This window comes from Adelges cooleyi, unplaced genomic scaffold, assembly GCF_023614345.1.
Source record: "Adelges cooleyi isolate 19-005CV unplaced genomic scaffold, UGA_ACOO_1.1 ACOO_flye_CR_arks_rails_tigmint_CR_PRNA_308, whole genome shotgun sequence".
Taxonomy (NCBI): Eukaryota; Metazoa; Arthropoda; class Insecta; order Hemiptera; family Adelgidae; genus Adelges; species Adelges cooleyi.
This window is the reverse complement of record NW_026095979.1, coordinates 1,028,387-1,047,240: the sequence shown is the minus strand read 5'-3', so window position 1 is coordinate 1,047,240 and position 18,854 is coordinate 1,028,387. Positions and strand designations below refer to the sequence as shown.

The following is an 18,854-nucleotide window of genomic DNA, read 5'->3' as shown; positions in this document are numbered from 1 at the left end:
TTTTTTTTTTTGCATTTAATTAACATGGTTTAACAAGTTTTTATTTTACATTAAACAAATTCTAACTTTATTTTATTATTTAGATTTAACGCCACGAAAGCCCAAGTACGTACATTACTAATAAAATACAGTTGTATTATTCAAATACAATTACTTAGGATTAAGTTTCAGTTTAATTTTAAACAATATCAGATTAATATTATAATAATACAATAACTCACTATAATATATTGAATACTTGATATCTAATCAACATTTTTCAATTTGAAAGCTCAAAGCTAAACTATGACACTTGAAAGTACTTAATTTATTTAAAAAAATAAACGAACAGACAGGAATTTAGACGTATAATAACACACAGTAATAAGGATACATTTTTTTATTCTCAACTTTTAAAACGCACACTGGTCGTATTGGTTTTATAAAAAAAACATATCCGTACCCAAGAGCAAAAGTGCATCAAGTCACAAAATGTAAACAAATGTATTAATAAATAAATAATTATTAAACAATAATTCATCATCATGGTCATTAGCTTAACGTACCTTAAAGGCCCAGCGCTGTCATAATGCGATGATTGTTTCTGAATGGTTTCCCCGGTACGGTGTCCGGAATGGATCGTATGATTAACTAATTAAATCGATGGACTTAAATAGAGCGCAAAATTTAAATATAGGTTAAAAAAAAAACCGGAAAATTGAAATTTTTGACTGAATACATTTTTGCTCCGAGGTACGTTGCTAAAAATATTCTCATTTTAACTTCGAAACAGCATCTATATTGTTCAAATAAATTACAAGGTGTCTTCTATGTGAAAAAAAGTGTTTTTTTTTATATATCATTTAAATCGAGAGTAAATTAAATATTGTTTTAATTTTTTTACAAAATGTTACTTTTGTTTTTTTCATTTACAAAATTGAATTGGCTTGGAATCGGAGTTGAAGGAATATCCGTTTAACGTTAGTCTAAAATACTGTTTAAAATATCACACAATTGTTTTTAACGAGTTTGTCAAATCTCAAGTTTTTTTTTGGTTCTTGTTATTTTACGGCAACGTAGTGAAAAAAAAAAAAAAACAATAGTAACATATTACAATCGTTATAATATGGTTTATTCAATGATAATAATATTTGTTTCCACAAATGAAAGAAATATATTTTATCGATTGTCGTTATAAGTAAAATAGAAAATTATTGTTCAACATAATTTATATCCATTTGGTAGTCAAGAATCTAGTATAAAAAAACAGTAATAATAATTTTAAAGCGGCACAATCGAATCATAAAAAACGACAAACAAGTATACTTAATCAATTGGCGAAAGAATAACAGTTTCAATTTAAAAGAATAAATATCTACGAAAAACAAATCCTGGGAAAAATAAAAAATAAAATCAACCAGTTTTTCGGTCAAAGTTTGTTTTTCTATTTTCAATTGGCTAGAAAGTGTGCATCGCGTGCATGAGGTCCAACGTCAACGTCAAATCAGGAAACCATCCTGTCGATTATGTTGGGATTTAACCACGTGTCAGATATGGGAACGCCGTTGTACTTGTAATTTTTGAAACCCGTAACGTGGTGTTTACCTAAGTACCAGTCCACGCGGCAACTGTCTTTGTACGCGTCGTCGTCGACGATATGCCGCGGACCTAGTTTGTCGTCGGCCATGTCTACTATTAGCGGAATTTCGTCTACTAAACAGTCTTTGCTACACCGCAGTCGACAGTTCTCCTTGGAATTCGAGTCGGACACGATGGACAACGCGTCAAACCGTAACATCACTTGTTTGCCTCGTAAACATCGAAATTGCTCTTTAGGTACACACCAATCGGACACCATCGTTTCGCCCTTTTTCACTTTGAACATGACGTACAAGTTGGTTTCGACCATTATGTTCGACGTCAGTATTTCGTTGAACTTGTCGTTGTTCAATATGCTCCTGAAGACATTGTCGATGTGTTGCCTCGAAGAATGTTGCTTGTCGCTGTGCGAGTAACTCAATTCCGGCACGTGGATATTGAAGACGGTCAGCGGATTTAGAACGTTGGATCCGATTAGAATCACTACCGTTTCAATGTGATTCGTCATGCGACTGAGAAATTCATTTTCAATACACTAAAAAAACCAATCAAATCACAAATACATCAATGAAGCCTTTTGCAATTTTACAGCTATTTAATAAAACAACAATAACAATTTACCTTAAACACAGTCTCCAACGCATTTATAGTGTCCGACACTTTTTTATAATACTTGTCGGATTCTAGTTTATATTTTTTCTTTATGTTACAATGACTGTTTCCCTGAAAAAGCATATCAACCGAAATTAAAACAATTTAGTGATTTTATTTTTTAGGCTAAAAGTTAGCACTCGACGTTCGGCGGATTCGACAAGTCGTAGCCACATTAAAGCATTGGCAATCAACGACGCGTTAGGTAAGCAAAATCGTTTAACGTATGGCCGCAGATTTCCGAAGTTTTATTGTGGCAAAAATAAAAGGTCGTTCGGGTACAGTAAATAATGTGTTCTCGAACAAAACAAACTCACCTCTAACTGTAGCTCGTTATACTTTTTGATGTACAACTTCAAACGGTCGTACGGATAAGGTATGAGCTGTTTCTCGTAAACCAGATACTTCATTAAGGTTGTCAGTAACGTGGAAAACGACCGAGGCGTCATTATGTCGGACAAATGGACACATACGTCGCAAGTAGCCATGGGATTTGTTTTCTGAAAAAAAAAAACAGATTAACATTGAGCTAAGCTGAATAACAAAAATCTGAATAACTAAACACATAAAACATTAACTATTAAAGGAACATCAAGTAAAATAATTCATCATTGGATACATTGGTTAAATGATAAAGTTTTTAATCATTTAACAAACATTCTAAAATTGTTTTTGCTAGTGCTCCTTACTAGCTTGTTCCTAACCTAACCATGGTCCCCATTGGATCAATAACGACTGGACGCAATATTATACATGTTTGATGAACAAGTTACTAATTCAATAAACTATGATGAAGTAATTGAAGTATTAAAAGTCTTAACAGAATAAGAACGAAGGTTAATACTTAAAACAATTATATTAGTCCACGCAACTATATTGTTGTTTATCAGTTTATTTACATTAAACATTTTAACGTAATGCAGGTAAATTATCTAAAATATATTTTCATTTCCTTATGTTGTTCTTATTTTTGTTGTGTACATTTTTTTTTGGTTTACGTGTTGGGATGGGTGGTAAAAAAAAAATTGTAGCCATATTTGCTGCTACAGAAGTCTGCAAACGCCTATGACGATGAAGCGTAGTTTGTCGATAGGTTAATCGATTTCGAATGTCAACAGATAGACAAACCGATAATGTAGAATTCAATTAAGCAAAATCGTTGTTCAATATGTTTTACTCGAACGCTCGACGACGACCGTCGACTGTTGTTATCGGACCGAGATTTAACGATACAATTTGATCGTTTTGGATCTTTTGGCCCCCCTATGGGGGGGGGGAGGGGCATACTTTTTCGAAGACGAGTTCAAGTAGGTATAGAAAAAAAAAAATCACTCCAACTTAACTAACTGACTCGACTTACCTCGTGTATGCAAAGTCGACGGTCTGCGAACCGTAATCGAGTACACAAAATAGAAAAACACTATCGGCCAAAGTGTGTCGAACAACGTCGATGTAATTATTATAGTAGTACGGTTCGGGCAAAAAGGCAAAACGAATAGTCGTGCAAAAACACTCGGAATTTATTTTTCAAACACTTATCAAATTAAACGTACAAGACAATAGCTGTGCTGATGAGAGCAGCTGCTGCCACCGCTGCTGCTGATAGCAGCTACGGACGGCAGTGGTGTTCAAAATAACGCAATATCAAAATCAGTATAATATTATTATTGTACAAATTAAAAACTATCGAATATTTAATATATGATAATGTATTATTATATTATTTGTATACGTTTCCCGGCGAGGCGCGATTATATTAAAACTGCATTTTATGTAATATATATTTTTGATTTCTTTTAACATTGTTTTGGACACCACTGACAAGCACTGTAGCTGCAGCGGCGTAGGTTACACCTCGAAACCTATGATACCTATGGAAAGGGCTCTGATTGGCCTATATTTTTATGGCGGTAATTTCAAATCTATACAATCAATAAACAATAAAATGATTTAAAAAAATTAAAACACACATTAATTTTTTTATATATATTATATTATATTATTCACTGTGGTTTGTATTTATATTTGTAGATATTATATATTTATATATATAGCTGGGACGTGAATTGATTTTGCTTGCCTATTGATATTGAAAGCATAGTTGTAAAAATATATTTTTTTCTTTTTTATTTATACTGTTAAATTCTAAAGGAATTTCGCGAGTTCATAATAATATTGAAAGTTGAATATAAACAGATATTAGGCTACAGCAAAACAAGGTGGCTAGCGTTAATGGCAGCTATTGAGAGAATTTTTCAAATGTATCCAGATTTAAAGTCAAGCAAAATGTCCAGTTTTATTAAAACATGTTATTATTAATCTATCTTCTGAAGCATGGTTTCATTTTATTCGTTCATCTCAATCATACATATTTCACCAAACAGTTTAAAAAATAGAAGGAACTAAAATTTCTATAGCAGACATTTTCCAGGAATTAAATGAACTGAAAAATAATTTGTAACAGAAATGTGAACATGTTTTTATTCCTATGTCAGTAAAGACATGATTAAAAAATACAGAGTTAAACCAAGCTTCGTTTGAGAAATCTATAAAAGAATTTTATCATACATGTAATCAGTAATGAATATTTAGATTTATGGACTGTGCAATTTGAAGAACTTGAATTTATGACATGGGTAACATTAAAAGAAGTCCCAACTTCGTCTCAAATTGAAGAAACTGTAGAATTTGCAATTAAAAAAGGTTTTTTCTCACCTTCATTGGAAGCATCCAAACTCCTAACTTAGAAAAGTTTTTTGATTAATTCACACTTCTATTTTAAATTTTGTATCTGATAATACAATGATAACAACGAAAAAGTTGATTTCAATTAGTTGGGTAGAAGTATTTTTACATTTTAAAGAAAATCAAATTCCTCGTGATTTAATGTCAAATTGAACACAGTAGGTATGTTTTATGCCTACCTGAATCTAATGCATCAACTGAGAGAGTATTTTTCCAAATTAATAAAATATGGACAAAAGAAAAATCACAGTTGAAAATAGAAACTCTAAAAGCTATTTTGGATACCAAAACATATTATGTAGGTATGAATTGTTCAGAATTTTATAGTTTTTAAAAAAAAATATCCTTTATTGCTCAAATCTATTGCAACAAATAATAAATACTAAATATTAATAATTTTTTTTCATCTGTATTAAATATTTTATGTATTTTTATTAAGTACTTTCTAATTAGGAAAAGTAATTTCTAATTTCACAAACTTCAAAAATAAAACTGAACAGTTTCCAAAGCATAAATAATACCTTTGGGTTGCTGCTGAAGAAACAAATCCAATAGATTGGTGGGCAATATATTGTTGTGATACTGAGCTTTCTAAAATTGCTGTTAACATTATATCCATACCGGCAACTTCAGCAGCAGTTGAACACACATTTAGTACCTATAAAGATGTCCACAGTACACAAATAAATATACTTTTAAATGAAAGAGCAAGCAAACTGGTGTTTATAAAACATAATTTACATGTATACATTATGATATTTTAATAATTTTCTGTTAACTATATAAAATAGTTTTTTGTGTTTTTTTAGATATATGATTGTATTATCAAACTGGGATTTAAACCAGACACTAGTAATCCCAATGAATAGTGAAAATAAAGTTAGTTGTACAGAAAGTAGTAACAATGAAGTAGGTACATGATATAGTTTCAGAAAATGAAAATACAGATGATGCTAGTGATGATTTGTTTTCTGAAGTGCCTTTTAGACTTTAATTTCCATACTTTCAATGATGTCCCAATAAGAAATATATACTTTATTAAGACTTAAATTATTTATGATTTGACATTTAAGATTGTACTTGTTTAACTATTGCAAAGGAGTTGATTTTTATTTGAGTTATGTTACATTGTTATCTTTAAGTAACATATTATATGGACATATGGTTATATTCTGTTAATTGTTGTTTGTTATAAATTAGTTTTATAATACAAAAAGTATACTATAATAAATAAAAAAGAAAGTATTTTATTTTTCACTCAAATAATATAAAAATTATGTATGTATAAGTTTTATGAAAATTGTTCATAAGTTTCCAGAGAGCTGAAGTGTAAAATAAGTGCACACATTTAGAGGTATACATATATTAATTTTTAATAAAAGAAAATTAAAATATATTTTTGTCTTGATGTTTATTGTGTACATCAATACATAATAAAAATGATACTTTTGAATAAAAAAATAAACTACCCAGTTTAACAACTTATAAAGTGAGTGGTTCATTTCCAAAAAATGCACAACAATTTATGTTTAAAGTATTTGCTGATGACATTTGTTAAGTATAGTAACACTATATTATGCTATACAGATTGCAGACATACTACTTTATACTTAATATTCATACAATTTATACAATCAGATTTAGTGACTGATTTTTCAGGTGCTAAATTATGTTGTTTTTAAGTTTTCTAGCTAAGAAAAAAAAATGTAATGAAACATACAAAGATATATGATTATCTACTAAGTTAGTTATAAATGTATAAACATTATACAAAACTTAATAAAATCTGTATGATATAATTTATCCTATCACTCTTAGTCTCCTATTTATAATACATCTACTTATTTGTTTTACTTTATGGACATTATTTTAATACATTCTAAACAATTTCAAATTAGAAATGTGTGTACACTACTATGTTTTAATTTGTTACACTGATGTAGCAAACAAAATGACAACTCTGTCCAACTCTGTCCCGCATAAATACCTTTATAAATATGCTTAGTTCCTCAGCCAACGTAACAAGATATAACAATACAAAAAACAAGTATTTTGTATCTTTTTCAATTATTTTTATATAATATAATCCACCTTATATAGATGGGTTGGCTTTTTTCGCAGGATAGACAATGACGAAGTAATCTTAATATGAACATTGACCATCATAAATTTGAAAAACTTACATACCATTAATTAGTCAGTGACATAACACTGATGAAAACCATTAATATAACCTAACGTATTAGCGCGAATTACACAAAAAATACCATATAGTGACCAATGTGCATGTATCAAATGATAACACCGTGCTTTGATAACTTTGAGTACTGTATCAAGTCAATAAAAGTTCTCGCTTATCACACGGAGCAATATCAAAATGGGTCGATAATGCCAACCGATAATTATTGGTTTTTTGTTTTACATCTGGTTGCCCGAAATCGACTTAAAAAAAAAAAAAAAAAAAAAAGCGATTATGAAGTATGCAAGCATGTATGTATGTATGTATGTAAGTACGTATGGATGGCGTGTACGTTAAAAGACATTGCTTTTAGAATTGATCGATATCGAGATAGTTTTTCGTGTACAGTTTATCATACTACAAATTGACCTGACCGATTAAAAACGGAAAAAAACAACGGACGCGGCCGCTGCGCTGTGCGTTAAACGGCACACGCGAGATATAGATAACAGGACAAAAACAAAAAAACAAACGAGCGGAACGAACGACCCACGTCGTTGTATTCATTTGTATTTCATTGTAAATTTGTATTCAAATTCAAATACTTGTGTACTATAGTCGTATATGATAAACTGTACACGAAAAACCGTCTCGATGTCGATCAATTCTAAAAGCGATATCTGTTGACGTACACATCATCCATACATACATACATACATGCATGCATACGTACTCACATACAAACGTACTTCATAATCGCTTTTTTTATATTGTACCTATCTGTAAATTGTTCAATAAAACCCCAAATATGCACTCGAAATTTATTTTCTACTTATTTTTAAATATAACTTGTATTTTTTTAAATATCATGTTCATACTAGTTGTAACCGCAAAACCTAAATAAAAATAGTTGTTTATAAAAAATAAATTTAACACTTTTAAATAAACAAAATTTTTAAATATGACGCAATTATCGAAAATAATAAAACATTTGAGTACCCACCTGCCTAAGAATAAAAAAATCCCAAAATATAAAAGAAGTAACTCAAAAGTTAATAAACACACACACAATTACAATATTCGTAAAAACAATAATGCGCGCGACAATACCCTCCTCGTAATAAAACGGTCGATTACGGGAGAGTGCCCCCGACAAAGTAATTTGGGCGGCCTTAAATAATAAACACTATTGACATTTTTACTGTGTAGAAAATTTTGTATAGTTTGTTTGGCCTACGTTTAATTGCTTATTTGCTAAAATACGTTGGTCTTTAAGAACTATACTGCAGTCAGATCTATTTTTCAGACCATTCGTTACAAGTCCCGGGCCCTAATAATATAATATATTCAAATGCAATAATATTATACTCTGCCAGTAAACTGTGTCGTTATGCAATTAACTCGAGTGAGCAGATCACTGTTGTATTTTATTTTAGTTAATAAAACTGTTATATACATATATAGCTAATTTAAGTGTTATATATAGCTAATATTGTTTTTTTCTAATTTGTGTAGTGAATTTATATTTTTAGTAATGTAATGTGAAAAAATTCGCTGAATGTACAAATAAAATACACGTCGTAGTACTAACCGACGACAAACGTAATATAATGATACAAAAGACGATAACACACACGGCGGTCGTCCGTCCGGTCGGTGATATTGTCAATAAAAATTAAAAACCCCAGATATTAATAACTTAAATAGGATACACTACGAATAATAATAATTTGGTGGCCCTGAAAAGGGCCGTTTTAAGTGGATATAGCGCGCGACTAATATCGAAATGCTTATTTGGAACTGGTGTACTTGGTCACGGCCTTGGTGCCTTCACTGACGGCGTGCTTGGCCAATTCACCGGGCAACAGGAGACGGACGGCGGTCTGGATCTCCCGGCTGGTGATGGTCGAACGCTTGTTGTAGTGGGCCAGACGGCTGGATTCGGCGGCGATGCGTTCGAAAATGTCGTTGACGAAGCTGTTCATGATGCTCATAGCCTTGGAGGAAACGCCGGTGTCGGGGTGGACTTGTTTCAACACCTTGTAGATGTAAATACCGTACGATTCTTTCCTCTTCGGCTTGCGCTTCTTGTCGGACTTGGTGATGTTTTTCTGCGCCTTGCCGGACTTCTTCATGGCCTTGCCTGCGGATTTACCTCCTGGTGCCATAGTGACTGCGGTTGTACACGGTTTGCGGGTCGTCGAAATAGTTGGCCGGTAGCTGGTGGACGAATGATGGTTCGAAAATCGTTTACGCTCATATTTATTACGCGTCGCGACTTCGTTTATCGAGTACGATCTGTAAGAGTCGACGAAAAAACGACGAGTAAGATTAACACTTTGTGTTTAAAAGCGAACCCTACGATGTGCCGTTTTTTCATCGTCAACGTCTAAGCATCAAAGAAAAACACGACGAGTATAAACAACACATAGCTTGGGACGTTCATACCTACGAAGTGTGGTTTTTCATCGTTGTTATTTTCAAACGTAGGCCAACATACAGACGCGTTTACGTCGTATAAGTGTATAATTACCGATTTTGGCCTGTTCCGATCATCAGTATCGTCTGGATTTTCTCTCGTTTCACTACACGACAATCTACAATCGAGCATCATGAGCGGACGCGGCAAAGGAGGAAAAGCAAAGAGCGGCAAATCGAAGACCCGGTCGTCCCGTGCCGGACTCCAGTTCCCGGTCGGTCGTATCCATCGTCTGTTGAGGAAGGGCAACTACGCCGAGCGCGTCGGTGCCGGCGCTCCCGTGTACCTGGCCGCCGTCATGGAGTACTTGGCCGCTGAAGTGTTGGAGTTGGCCGGTAACGCCGCCCGTGACAACAAGAAGACCCGTATCATCCCCAGACATTTGCAGTTGGCCATCAGGAACGACGAGGAGTTGAACAAACTGTTGTCCGGCGTCACCATCGCCCAAGGCGGTGTGTTGCCCAACATCCAAGCCGTCCTTTTGCCCAAGAAGACCGAAAAGAAAGCATAAGAACGTCGTCGCCGTATTTACAAATATTAAAACGGCCCTTTTCAGGGCCACCAATATTTACTATTATTGCGCAACACTCTTGTTGTGTTTTCGGTATAAAATGATGTGCTATGTTGGGCGAAAAATATCGTTACATTATTTTGTCGAGCCTTAGAAAATATAGGTATATTTAAACAATTATAACTTAGAATTTCAGCAAATCTACTTTAGTTATTTTTCTAGGTCAATAACAATTTATAAAATATGACTATAACTCCAATTGGAAATAATATTTAAGTATAATATACAATATGATTATTAGTATGAGCTTGAAATACCAACGTATACATATGTGACAACAGTGATTTAATGACACTTGACTAAAACAAAAAAGACAATTGTATTTTGCTATTTAGCTACAACATCGGCCGGCACTACAATAATAACATCATTGGTTAATATCGAAATATTGTCTCTTCAATAATATTGTCATCGATATTAATAGATATTATAGATTTAGATCAATGACTTACAATATTATATTATTGTGACAATAGTTATAAAAATCGTATATTACCCACGTGCGATTCTACTAATTGTATAATACACAAATATTCAATTAGTATGTTATATTATATTATACATTTAGTTTGTTATATTTTTTATGTCAACTAGCATGTATGTTACAGAGTACACAATAGTCTGTATGTACTATAAAATATTAACTCGAACAATTACAAATGTATACCGTTAAAACTACTCGTTTGTATATATATATATATATATATATATATATATTATTATTATTATAATGGCAATACGCCATAACGTTTTGTTAATTCATAATATTAACTATTTTGCGCATCCAAACACGTGACACATAATATTATACACTAACGTACTCATGTAGCCGACTGCGAAATGCATTAAATGACATAAACGTTAATGAATAATTGTGATAACATAAAATGGTGGCCCTGAAAAGGGCCGTTTTAAAGAACAGTAGGTAGGGTGCAATGCGAACGGTCGTCGGGAATTAACCTCCGAAACCGTACAGAGTGCGGCCTTGGCGTTTCAGAGCGTAGACCACGTCCATGGCGGTGACGGTCTTCCTCTTGGCGTGCTCGGTGTAGGTGACGGCGTCACGGATTACGTTTTCCAGAAACACCTTCAACACTCCGCGGGTCTCTTCGTAGATCAGGCCGGAGATACGTTTGACACCACCGCGGCGGGCTAACCGACGAATGGCCGGCTTGGTGATTCCTTGGATGTTGTCCCGCAGCACTTTACGATGACGTTTGGCGCCTCCTTTTCCCAAACCTTTTCCTCCTTTGCCGCGTCCAGTCATTGTTGCTGATTGTCGTTCGGAGAGCTGCGTCGGACTGAAGAAACAAATCGAATGATGCCCGGACAACGTTTTCGCGTCGTATTTATGTAATCGGGCCGTCGCGCGGACCAATCGCGGCGCGGTATCGCGCGAACCCCCTCTGTTTCGGCAGGCCGTTCCGTCGACCAATGAGAACTCGCGCCTATGATCCGAATTTGTATATAACCAGCTCGTTCGGTGTGTGGAGACACATTCGACCGTTTCGAGTTTTTACACACAGTCTACGAACTACCGACATGGCCCGTACCAAGCAAACCGCCCGCAAATCTACCGGAGGCAAGGCTCCCAGGAAGCAGTTGGCCACCAAAGCCGCCCGCAAGAGCGCACCGGCCACCGGAGGAGTGAAGAAACCCCATCGTTACCGTCCCGGTACCGTGGCTCTCCGTGAAATCCGTCGTTACCAGAAGAGCACCGAGCTGTTGATCCGCAAATTGCCGTTCCAACGCTTGGTCCGCGAGATCGCCCAAGACTTCAAGACCGACTTGCGTTTCCAGAGCTCGGCCGTCATGGCTCTGCAAGAAGCCAGCGAAGCGTACTTGGTCGGTCTGTTCGAAGACACCAACTTGTGCGCTATCCACGCCAAGCGTGTTACCATCATGCCCAAGGACATCCAGTTGGCTCGCCGTATTCGCGGTGAACGTGCTTAATCGTCTCAAACACTACAAATCCTCTTTAAAACGGCCCTTTTCAGGGCCACTACATGCGTTACAATTATTTCTTTATTGACCTTACAGCGGGCGCCGCCGCGCTTTTGGTAAAATTAATACAACAGTTTTATTATTATCGACGGTCGTGGGTATCCCCCCGAGAATGTTGTTACTTACATTTTTAGATTAATCTTGAAAATTTCCAACGACCGTTTTTATTGAAGTATTATTTGTATTAAAAGAAAGCGGGTAAAATAATAGGCGATAGACGATGAACGGGTCGGGATAGTATTAGGCACAGTGTAAATTGTATTTTTGGCGCGCGCGGGAAGTAGTCGGCGGCGGCCGCCGCGTTATAGTCGATCTGAATTTGAAAGGTTGTAGAACGTGGTGTATAAAGGAATTATTATTTTCTATCCGGTTTGTCCGACGGGAGGGATGGAAGCGTTATTAAAAAAAAGAAAAAAAACCCGTAGATTGTGGTGTATTGTTTAAAACTATTTTAACTGAAAGTAGATAGATATGGGCCCCACACGTTTCCGCGGCACTTAATTTAAAATACACGGACAGTGACGACATCAATAGGTTCTATACGTTTCTCAAAACTAAATAATATAATATACCAAATGTCAAATAATAATATATTACTTGCTAATGTGAAATGGCCATTGTTCAGCTGGTGTTTGTATTTTGTTTATCGAATACCTAGCCTATAATATACAATTAATTATAAAAGTCAACACTTTTTGACATTTTGGGAAAATATGAAAAAAACCGTTTAATAAAATGTCCAAGACAAATAGTTGTTATCTATAAATTGCAATTTTTTTTTGTTAATTGCTCTATATTTTAAATTACTTTTCCAACCACGTTTCAAATGAAAAAGTAACTAGGTTCGGCACTCAAATGTGAGTAAACGAAAAGTTTTGGATTTAAGTAGATTATTTCTGGAGAAAAAAAAACAACGATTTTATTCATAAAATAAATTTTGTATTTCTATTTCTAATTTTACAATAATTATTTAGCATTTTCGTTTAATAAAACGAGAAATAATTGTTTCCGACTTTAATATTAAAATATAATATGTAATACCTATGTGAAAACCATTGTGTCGATAATAAGTTTTTATTTGTCAAACGGTCAATATTTACATGCCTCATGGCAACTACTGCAGACAATACATTTTGGAAATAAGCCTACACATAAAGTATATGTTTATCAGGTAAAAAATGGGTTTTGGAAATTTATTTCAAGAAAAAATAAACCAAAACGTTATCATAAAACTTTAAAATAATAATACCGATATTAATTTTTTGGAACGTAATCGGTTTTGTAAACGGGCTACTCGTTGTTCAGTTCTTACACTGTGCTGCCTCGTAGACTTTGGACGAAACCGTCATAATATGGAGCCCCGACGATCACGGGTGAGTCTAGATATTTAACAATACTACTATTGAGCAAACGTAATAAATCGGTCTTTAACTTTCAAAAATATATAAAATAAATTTAAACAAATGTAAAGACGTCTTAATCGCGACGGTTTACTCGTTCGAAGCGGTTAACGATTTAATTGAAATAGAGTTAAGCCTTATTTTTAATAGAAATCTGGGCAGCTTTAATAGCCGAACGGGTAATATATTTTTATAATGACAATTGAAATTGTTTTTACTATTTTCGGTGTAATCTTAGGTCGATTCGGTCGGTGTGGCCGCCGTCAAAATATCGCATAGAGTCTCGACGATAACTGCGCGACGCGTAAAACTACTAACGACCCGAATTCGACACGGCCCCCCTCGGTCCCTTCATAACTCAGACTCTTATGCCCTACGCGATAATTTTTCAATACACGTGCAGATTGCGAATCGAAAAGACTTTTTAATTTAACTCGACATTAACGGGTTGTAATCGACCTCGAAAGAGGTGTATCGTTGAATAGTCGGACTGGTCGGAACAACCTCCTACGGCACAGCGGCCGTCGACTTAAAGAGAAAATTCGACCGACCGACGGCTTTGCTATAACGTTGGCTTTAAGGAGAAAGAGATTTATCGCCGTTGAGTGATTTTCGAGCGGAAAAAACGAGATAAAACGGAACGGGATCACGTCAAAACGGAAAATTCGATTCCGTAAGCGTTTACTAGTCGGTATGGCGACGAGTATATAGATGGTGTGACGGCCAAACTCGAGTTATACACACCGTTCCTGTTCATTTTGCCAGAGTACTAGAGTTTATTTTCAAACCGCTTCACCATGACCGACACCGCAGTCGCCGCACCAGCACCAGCCGCCTCGTCGCCGGCCCAGGCCAAGTCGCCGATAAAGAAGTCCGCCGCTCCCAAGGCGAAGAAAGCCGCACCGGCTCATCCTACCACAGCCGTGATGGTGATCGCAGCCGTCAAGGAACTGAAGGAGAAAAAAGGATCGTCGTTGCCGGCTATCAAGAAATATTTGGCCGCCAACTACAAAGTGGACGCTGCCAAGCTAGCGCCTTTCATCCGCAAATTCCTTAAGTCGGCCGTCGCCAGCGGCAAGCTGGTCCAGACCAAGGGCAACGGAGCGTCGGGCCATTTCAAATTGGCCGCCGAAGTCAAAAAAGAGAAGAAGGTAGCGCCGAAAAAGAAGCCGATCGCCAAGAAAGCGGCGGTGTCCAAGGCGCCCGGAGCGGCCAAGAAGAGGAAGAGCACCGGTGCCAAGAAACCGAAATCCGGCGAGCCCGCCGCCAAGAAGGTGAAAAAGGTAGCCGCAGCGCCTAAACCCAAAGCCGCGAAACCGAAAAAGTCTCCGGCCAAGGCTAAGAAAGCGCCGGCCACCAAAGCCAAGGCGAAGAAGGTGGCAGTCAAGAAGACGGCTGCGCCCAAAAAGAAGGCGTAATTTGTTAACAACACTCTCTTAAACCCTTAAAACGGTCCTTTTCAGGACCACCAAATATTAATAAAATATAATATACACACAATAGTCGTGTCGGTCAACGGCGGTGTCTCGTACCGATATTTAATATTTTATAGATTATAGTAATACAAACTACAGTAAGTAATAGTGACTGTGAAATGGAATGAAAAAGTTAAAACGATTACAATATGAGTAAATACGTTTGTTATTGTATATTTAGGAAAATTATGTCCTACAGATACAAACTTAGAATAAATCCGTAGTTCATCAACTGTTAGTCGGTATTACCCGTAGAATACAAATAAAAAAAAATTATGACAATCGTATTTTAAACAGATTGAAAGGGCAGGGGTGACGCCTTTAGAATGGACGAGCGGGGAAATTTAATAAAAATACCAACGTTATTTTAATGCTATAAAAAATACTTGGCTATTGCAGATAATATGTAAGATGATTAAAGCGATTATGAAGTATGCAAGCATGTATGTATGTATGTATGTATGTACGTATGGATGGCGTGTACGTTAAAAGACATTGCTTTTAGAATTGATCGATATCGAGATAGTTTTTCGTGTACAGTTTATCCTACTACAAATTGACCTGACTGATTAAAAACGGAAAAAAACAACGGACGCGTATATGTGTACAACAAACTGATGTATACCCATATTTACATGAAAGCTTTTTATACATCGAAGGCGACATTGAAGAAAAAGATAAAGTAAAACTAGGTAATAATGGATTATCTTTTCTTTTTGAACAAGTTCGCTTAGAATTATATGGTATCGAGATAGATAGTTCGCGAATGTTAGGTATTACAAGTTCTATCAAAGGATATCTTTCAAGTACACCAGATAATTATTATTGTTACGAAAATGCTGGATGGACTTTCAAAAATAGTTCATCCATATCAGACACAAATGGTCATTTTACAGCATGTATGCCACTAAAATACTGGTTAGGCTTTTTGAGCATTATAGAAAAATTGTATTAAATTCACGAATAGAACTCATATTAACTAGATCAAATAGTGATTTAAATGCATTGATTAAAAAAAGTGATGATGCAACTACAGGTAGTGTGAATATTAAGAATATTGTTTGGAAAGTTCCTCATGTTAGTGTTGATGATAGCCAGCGTTTAAAATTAATGAAAATAGTTGAAAAAGAAAAAGATTTGTTTATACCATTTAGATCATTTGAAACATATACTTACCCTGAACTCGGAAACACGAAAAATGTACTATGGAATTTAAAAACATCAACGAAATTGGAAAAACCTCGTTATATCATTGTAGGCCTCCAAAAAATTCTATCTTAGAAACTCAGACTGGTTTAAAAGATAGTTTAGAAAAAAAACTTAATACACATAATGAATCAATAACTAATGTTTCAAAAAATACAATAGAAACAATAAAATCTGAATTAAATAACTCATTCAAAGAATGTATCACTAGTTTGGAAAATAAAATAAATATGACGTTAATGAATGATGAATTAGAAAAAAAAATAGAAAAAAGTTTAGACAAAAAAACGAATGATGCTATGATAAAATTAGTAAATGAAGCTAGGGTTAAATTAAATAAAGATTATTATGAATGAATGATTGTTTAAAACTTTAGATGCTTTTATTTTCTAAATTAACCGATAAAGCATACACGCCGATTAGAGGAAGACAGCATGCGGCTGGATACGATCTAAAAAGTCCATACCAATATATTGTAGTAGCACATGGAAACGAATTGATTAAGACCGATCTACAAATTGTGGTACCATATGGTACATATGGACGAATTGCACCGAGATCAGGAATAGCATGGAAACATTTTATTGATGTTGGAGGTATGCTTATAAAATCTAATCACTAAATAAAATGTTATATATATTTTTTTTTTTTAAATCCTAGCTGGAGTAATTGATCGAGATTACCGCGGGAACGTTGGTATTCTCCTATTCAATCATTCTGATGTAGACTTTATCGTTCAACGTGGAGATCGAGTAGCACAACTAATATGTGAAAAAATTGTGTATCCAGAACTCAGGGAACTTCGGTCATTAGATGAAACTGATAGAGGAGAAAAAGGTTTCGGTTCTTCAGGATAATTTTCATGTGTGTTAGGTAGAATTTATGTAATTTAAAATTGATTTAGCTTTGAATAATAGAGACAGAAAACCTTTATGTAAGTTTATTTTATGCTATACAGATTGATAAATCATAAAATGTTATAATTATTGTGATTAATAAAAGGTATTATACTATATAAAGAGATGTTGATATTCATTTCTAGTTTAATTTACAAGAATTTTTAAAATGGGCGGTAAAGCCCCATTTTGCTACTACTCCCATTTTTTACCCGATAAATATAAACTTTATGTGTAGGCTTATTTCCAAAAGTTATTGTCTGCAGTAATTGCCAAGAGGCATGTAATATTGACCGTTTGTCAAATAAAAACTTATTATCATCACAACGGTATTACATATTATTATATTTTAATATTAAAGTCGGAAACGATTATTTCTCATTTTATTAAACGAAAATTCTAAATTATTCTTGTAAAATTGGAAATAGAAATAGAATAGTGTCGATAAAGAAATAATAATATTGTAACGTAACGTATTGTTGTGGCCCTGAAAAAGGCCGTTTTAAATGGGATTCGTAGTGTGTGTCGAGACGATTAAGCGCGTTCTCCGCGGATACGGCGAGCCAACTGGATGTCCTTGGGCATGATGGTAACACGCTTGGCGTGGATAGCGCACAAGTTGGTGTCTTCGAACAGACCGACCAAGTACGCTTCGCTGGCTTCTTGCAGAGCCATGACGGCCGAGCTCTGGAAACGCAAGTCGGTATTGAAGTCTTGGGCGATCTCGCGGACCAAGCGTTGGAACGGCAATTTGCGGATCAACAGCTCGGTGCTCTTCTGGTAACGACGGATTTCACGGAGAGCCACGGTACCGGGACGGTAACGATGGGGTTTCTTCACTCCTCCGGTCGCCGGTGCGCTCTTGCGGGCGGCTTTGGTGGCCAACTGCTTCCTGGGAGCCTTGCCTCCGGTAGATTTGCGGGCGGTTTGCTTGGTATGGGCCATGTCGGTAGTTCGTAGACTGTCTGTAAAAACTCGAAACGGTCGAATGTGTCTCCCTCCGCACATTTTGCATTGCTGGTTTGGATTGTTCCTCTGTTTCAAGCTATTTGCTTCTTCCAGGGAGTTTGATATATTGGCTTGACTCTCTGTGGATTTTATTTTCCCTGTTTGGTTTCTTCCGTTTGTGTTTTAACTTCCGATGCTGAGGGGTCGTTTGTGGTGACGCTCTCTTGTGGCTGGTCGGGTGGTGATTAGCTTGAGATGTTGGTGGGGGGTGTTTTCAAGCTTCTTGTATACGTTTTGTGTCGCTTTCTTTATGGTTTCTCGGATTGTTGGCATTTTCGTGCTGTTTCTTACTGCCGTGTTGTTCACAAATGGCGCTGGATTTATTATTGCCCTGAGCGTGGTGTTTTGGACGGTTTCGAGTGTTTTCCAACTTGTTTCTGAAAGGTTTGACGCCCAGGCTGCTCCTCCGTACGTCATGATTGGCCTGATGTATAGCTTGTATATTGACAGTTTTGTATTGATGGAGAGGGGGCTCTTTGAGTTTATGACCGGGAATAGCATTCTCTTGGCTGCTTTGGCTTTTTGGACCGTCTTGTTGATGTGCTGGGAAAAGTTGAGCCTCCGGTCGATTTGAACTCCCAGGTATCTGGTCGAGTGGGACCATTTGATTTGTTGACCTTGCATGACAATCCGTGGTGTGTTCGTCGTGGCTTTGTTGGAGA

General features: G+C 35.6%; 8 protein-coding genes across 9 annotated transcripts; 4 read left to right on the top strand and 4 right to left on the bottom strand.

Moving 5' to 3' along the window:
* Nucleotides 1-1,167: 1,167 nt before the first annotated feature.
* Nucleotides 1,168-5,618, bottom strand: LOC126839841 (MAD2L1-binding protein-like). 2 transcript variants are annotated; one of them, XM_050575263.1, is made up of 4 exons: nt 5,496-5,618; nt 2,547-2,729; nt 2,200-2,301; nt 1,168-2,113 (listed from the first exon to the last, which is right to left on the bottom strand). In XM_050575263.1, the coding sequence occupies exons 2-4, from the start codon at nt 2,715-2,717 to the stop codon at nt 1,484-1,486; spliced, it is 903 nt and encodes a 300-aa protein (XP_050431220.1). In that variant the 5' UTR covers nt 2,718-2,729; nt 5,496-5,618; the 3' UTR covers nt 1,168-1,483. The 2 variants fall into 2 exon arrangements, with proteins under 2 accessions (XP_050431220.1, XP_050431219.1); XM_050575262.1 differs by lacking the exon at nt 5,496-5,618 and adding an exon at nt 3,590-3,794.
* A 3,325-nt stretch (nt 5,619-8,943) lies between these two features.
* Nucleotides 8,944-9,321, bottom strand: LOC126839821 (histone H2B). The gene has a single exon (XM_050575236.1). The coding sequence runs from the start codon at nt 9,319-9,321 to the stop codon at nt 8,944-8,946; it is 378 nt and encodes a 125-aa protein (XP_050431193.1).
* A 444-nt stretch (nt 9,322-9,765) lies between these two features.
* On the top strand, nt 9,766-10,143 carry LOC126839820 (histone H2A). Its single transcript, XM_050575235.1, has one exon. It carries the CDS (start codon nt 9,766-9,768, stop codon nt 10,141-10,143), a length of 378 nt encoding a protein of 125 aa, XP_050431192.1.
* Nucleotides 10,144-11,100: 957 nt separating this feature from the next.
* Nucleotides 11,101-11,492, bottom strand: LOC126839852 (histone H4). The gene has a single exon (XM_050575270.1). The coding sequence runs from the start codon at nt 11,468-11,470 to the stop codon at nt 11,159-11,161; it is 312 nt and encodes a 103-aa protein (XP_050431227.1). The 5' UTR covers nt 11,471-11,492; the 3' UTR covers nt 11,101-11,158.
* A 223-nt stretch (nt 11,493-11,715) lies between these two features.
* LOC126839851 (histone H3) lies at nt 11,716-12,185 on the top strand. Its single transcript, XM_050575269.1, has one exon. It carries the CDS (start codon nt 11,746-11,748, stop codon nt 12,154-12,156), a length of 411 nt encoding a protein of 136 aa, XP_050431226.1. The 5' UTR covers nt 11,716-11,745; the 3' UTR covers nt 12,157-12,185.
* A 2,219-nt stretch (nt 12,186-14,404) lies between these two features.
* Nucleotides 14,405-15,025, top strand: LOC126839819 (histone H1A, sperm-like). Its single transcript, XM_050575234.1, has one exon. It carries the CDS (start codon nt 14,405-14,407, stop codon nt 15,023-15,025), a length of 621 nt encoding a protein of 206 aa, XP_050431191.1.
* Nucleotides 15,026-16,664: 1,639 nt separating this feature from the next.
* LOC126839850 (deoxyuridine 5'-triphosphate nucleotidohydrolase, mitochondrial-like) lies at nt 16,665-17,145 on the top strand. Its single transcript, XM_050575268.1, has 2 exons — nt 16,665-16,884; nt 16,949-17,145. Exons 1-2 carry the CDS (start codon nt 16,665-16,667, stop codon nt 17,143-17,145), a joined length of 417 nt encoding a protein of 138 aa, XP_050431225.1.
* Nucleotides 17,146-17,718: 573 nt separating this feature from the next.
* On the bottom strand, nt 17,719-18,129 carry LOC126839818 (histone H3-like). Its single transcript, XM_050575233.1, has one exon. The coding sequence runs from the start codon at nt 18,127-18,129 to the stop codon at nt 17,719-17,721; it is 411 nt and encodes a 136-aa protein (XP_050431190.1).
* Nucleotides 18,130-18,854: the final 725 nt, after the last annotated feature.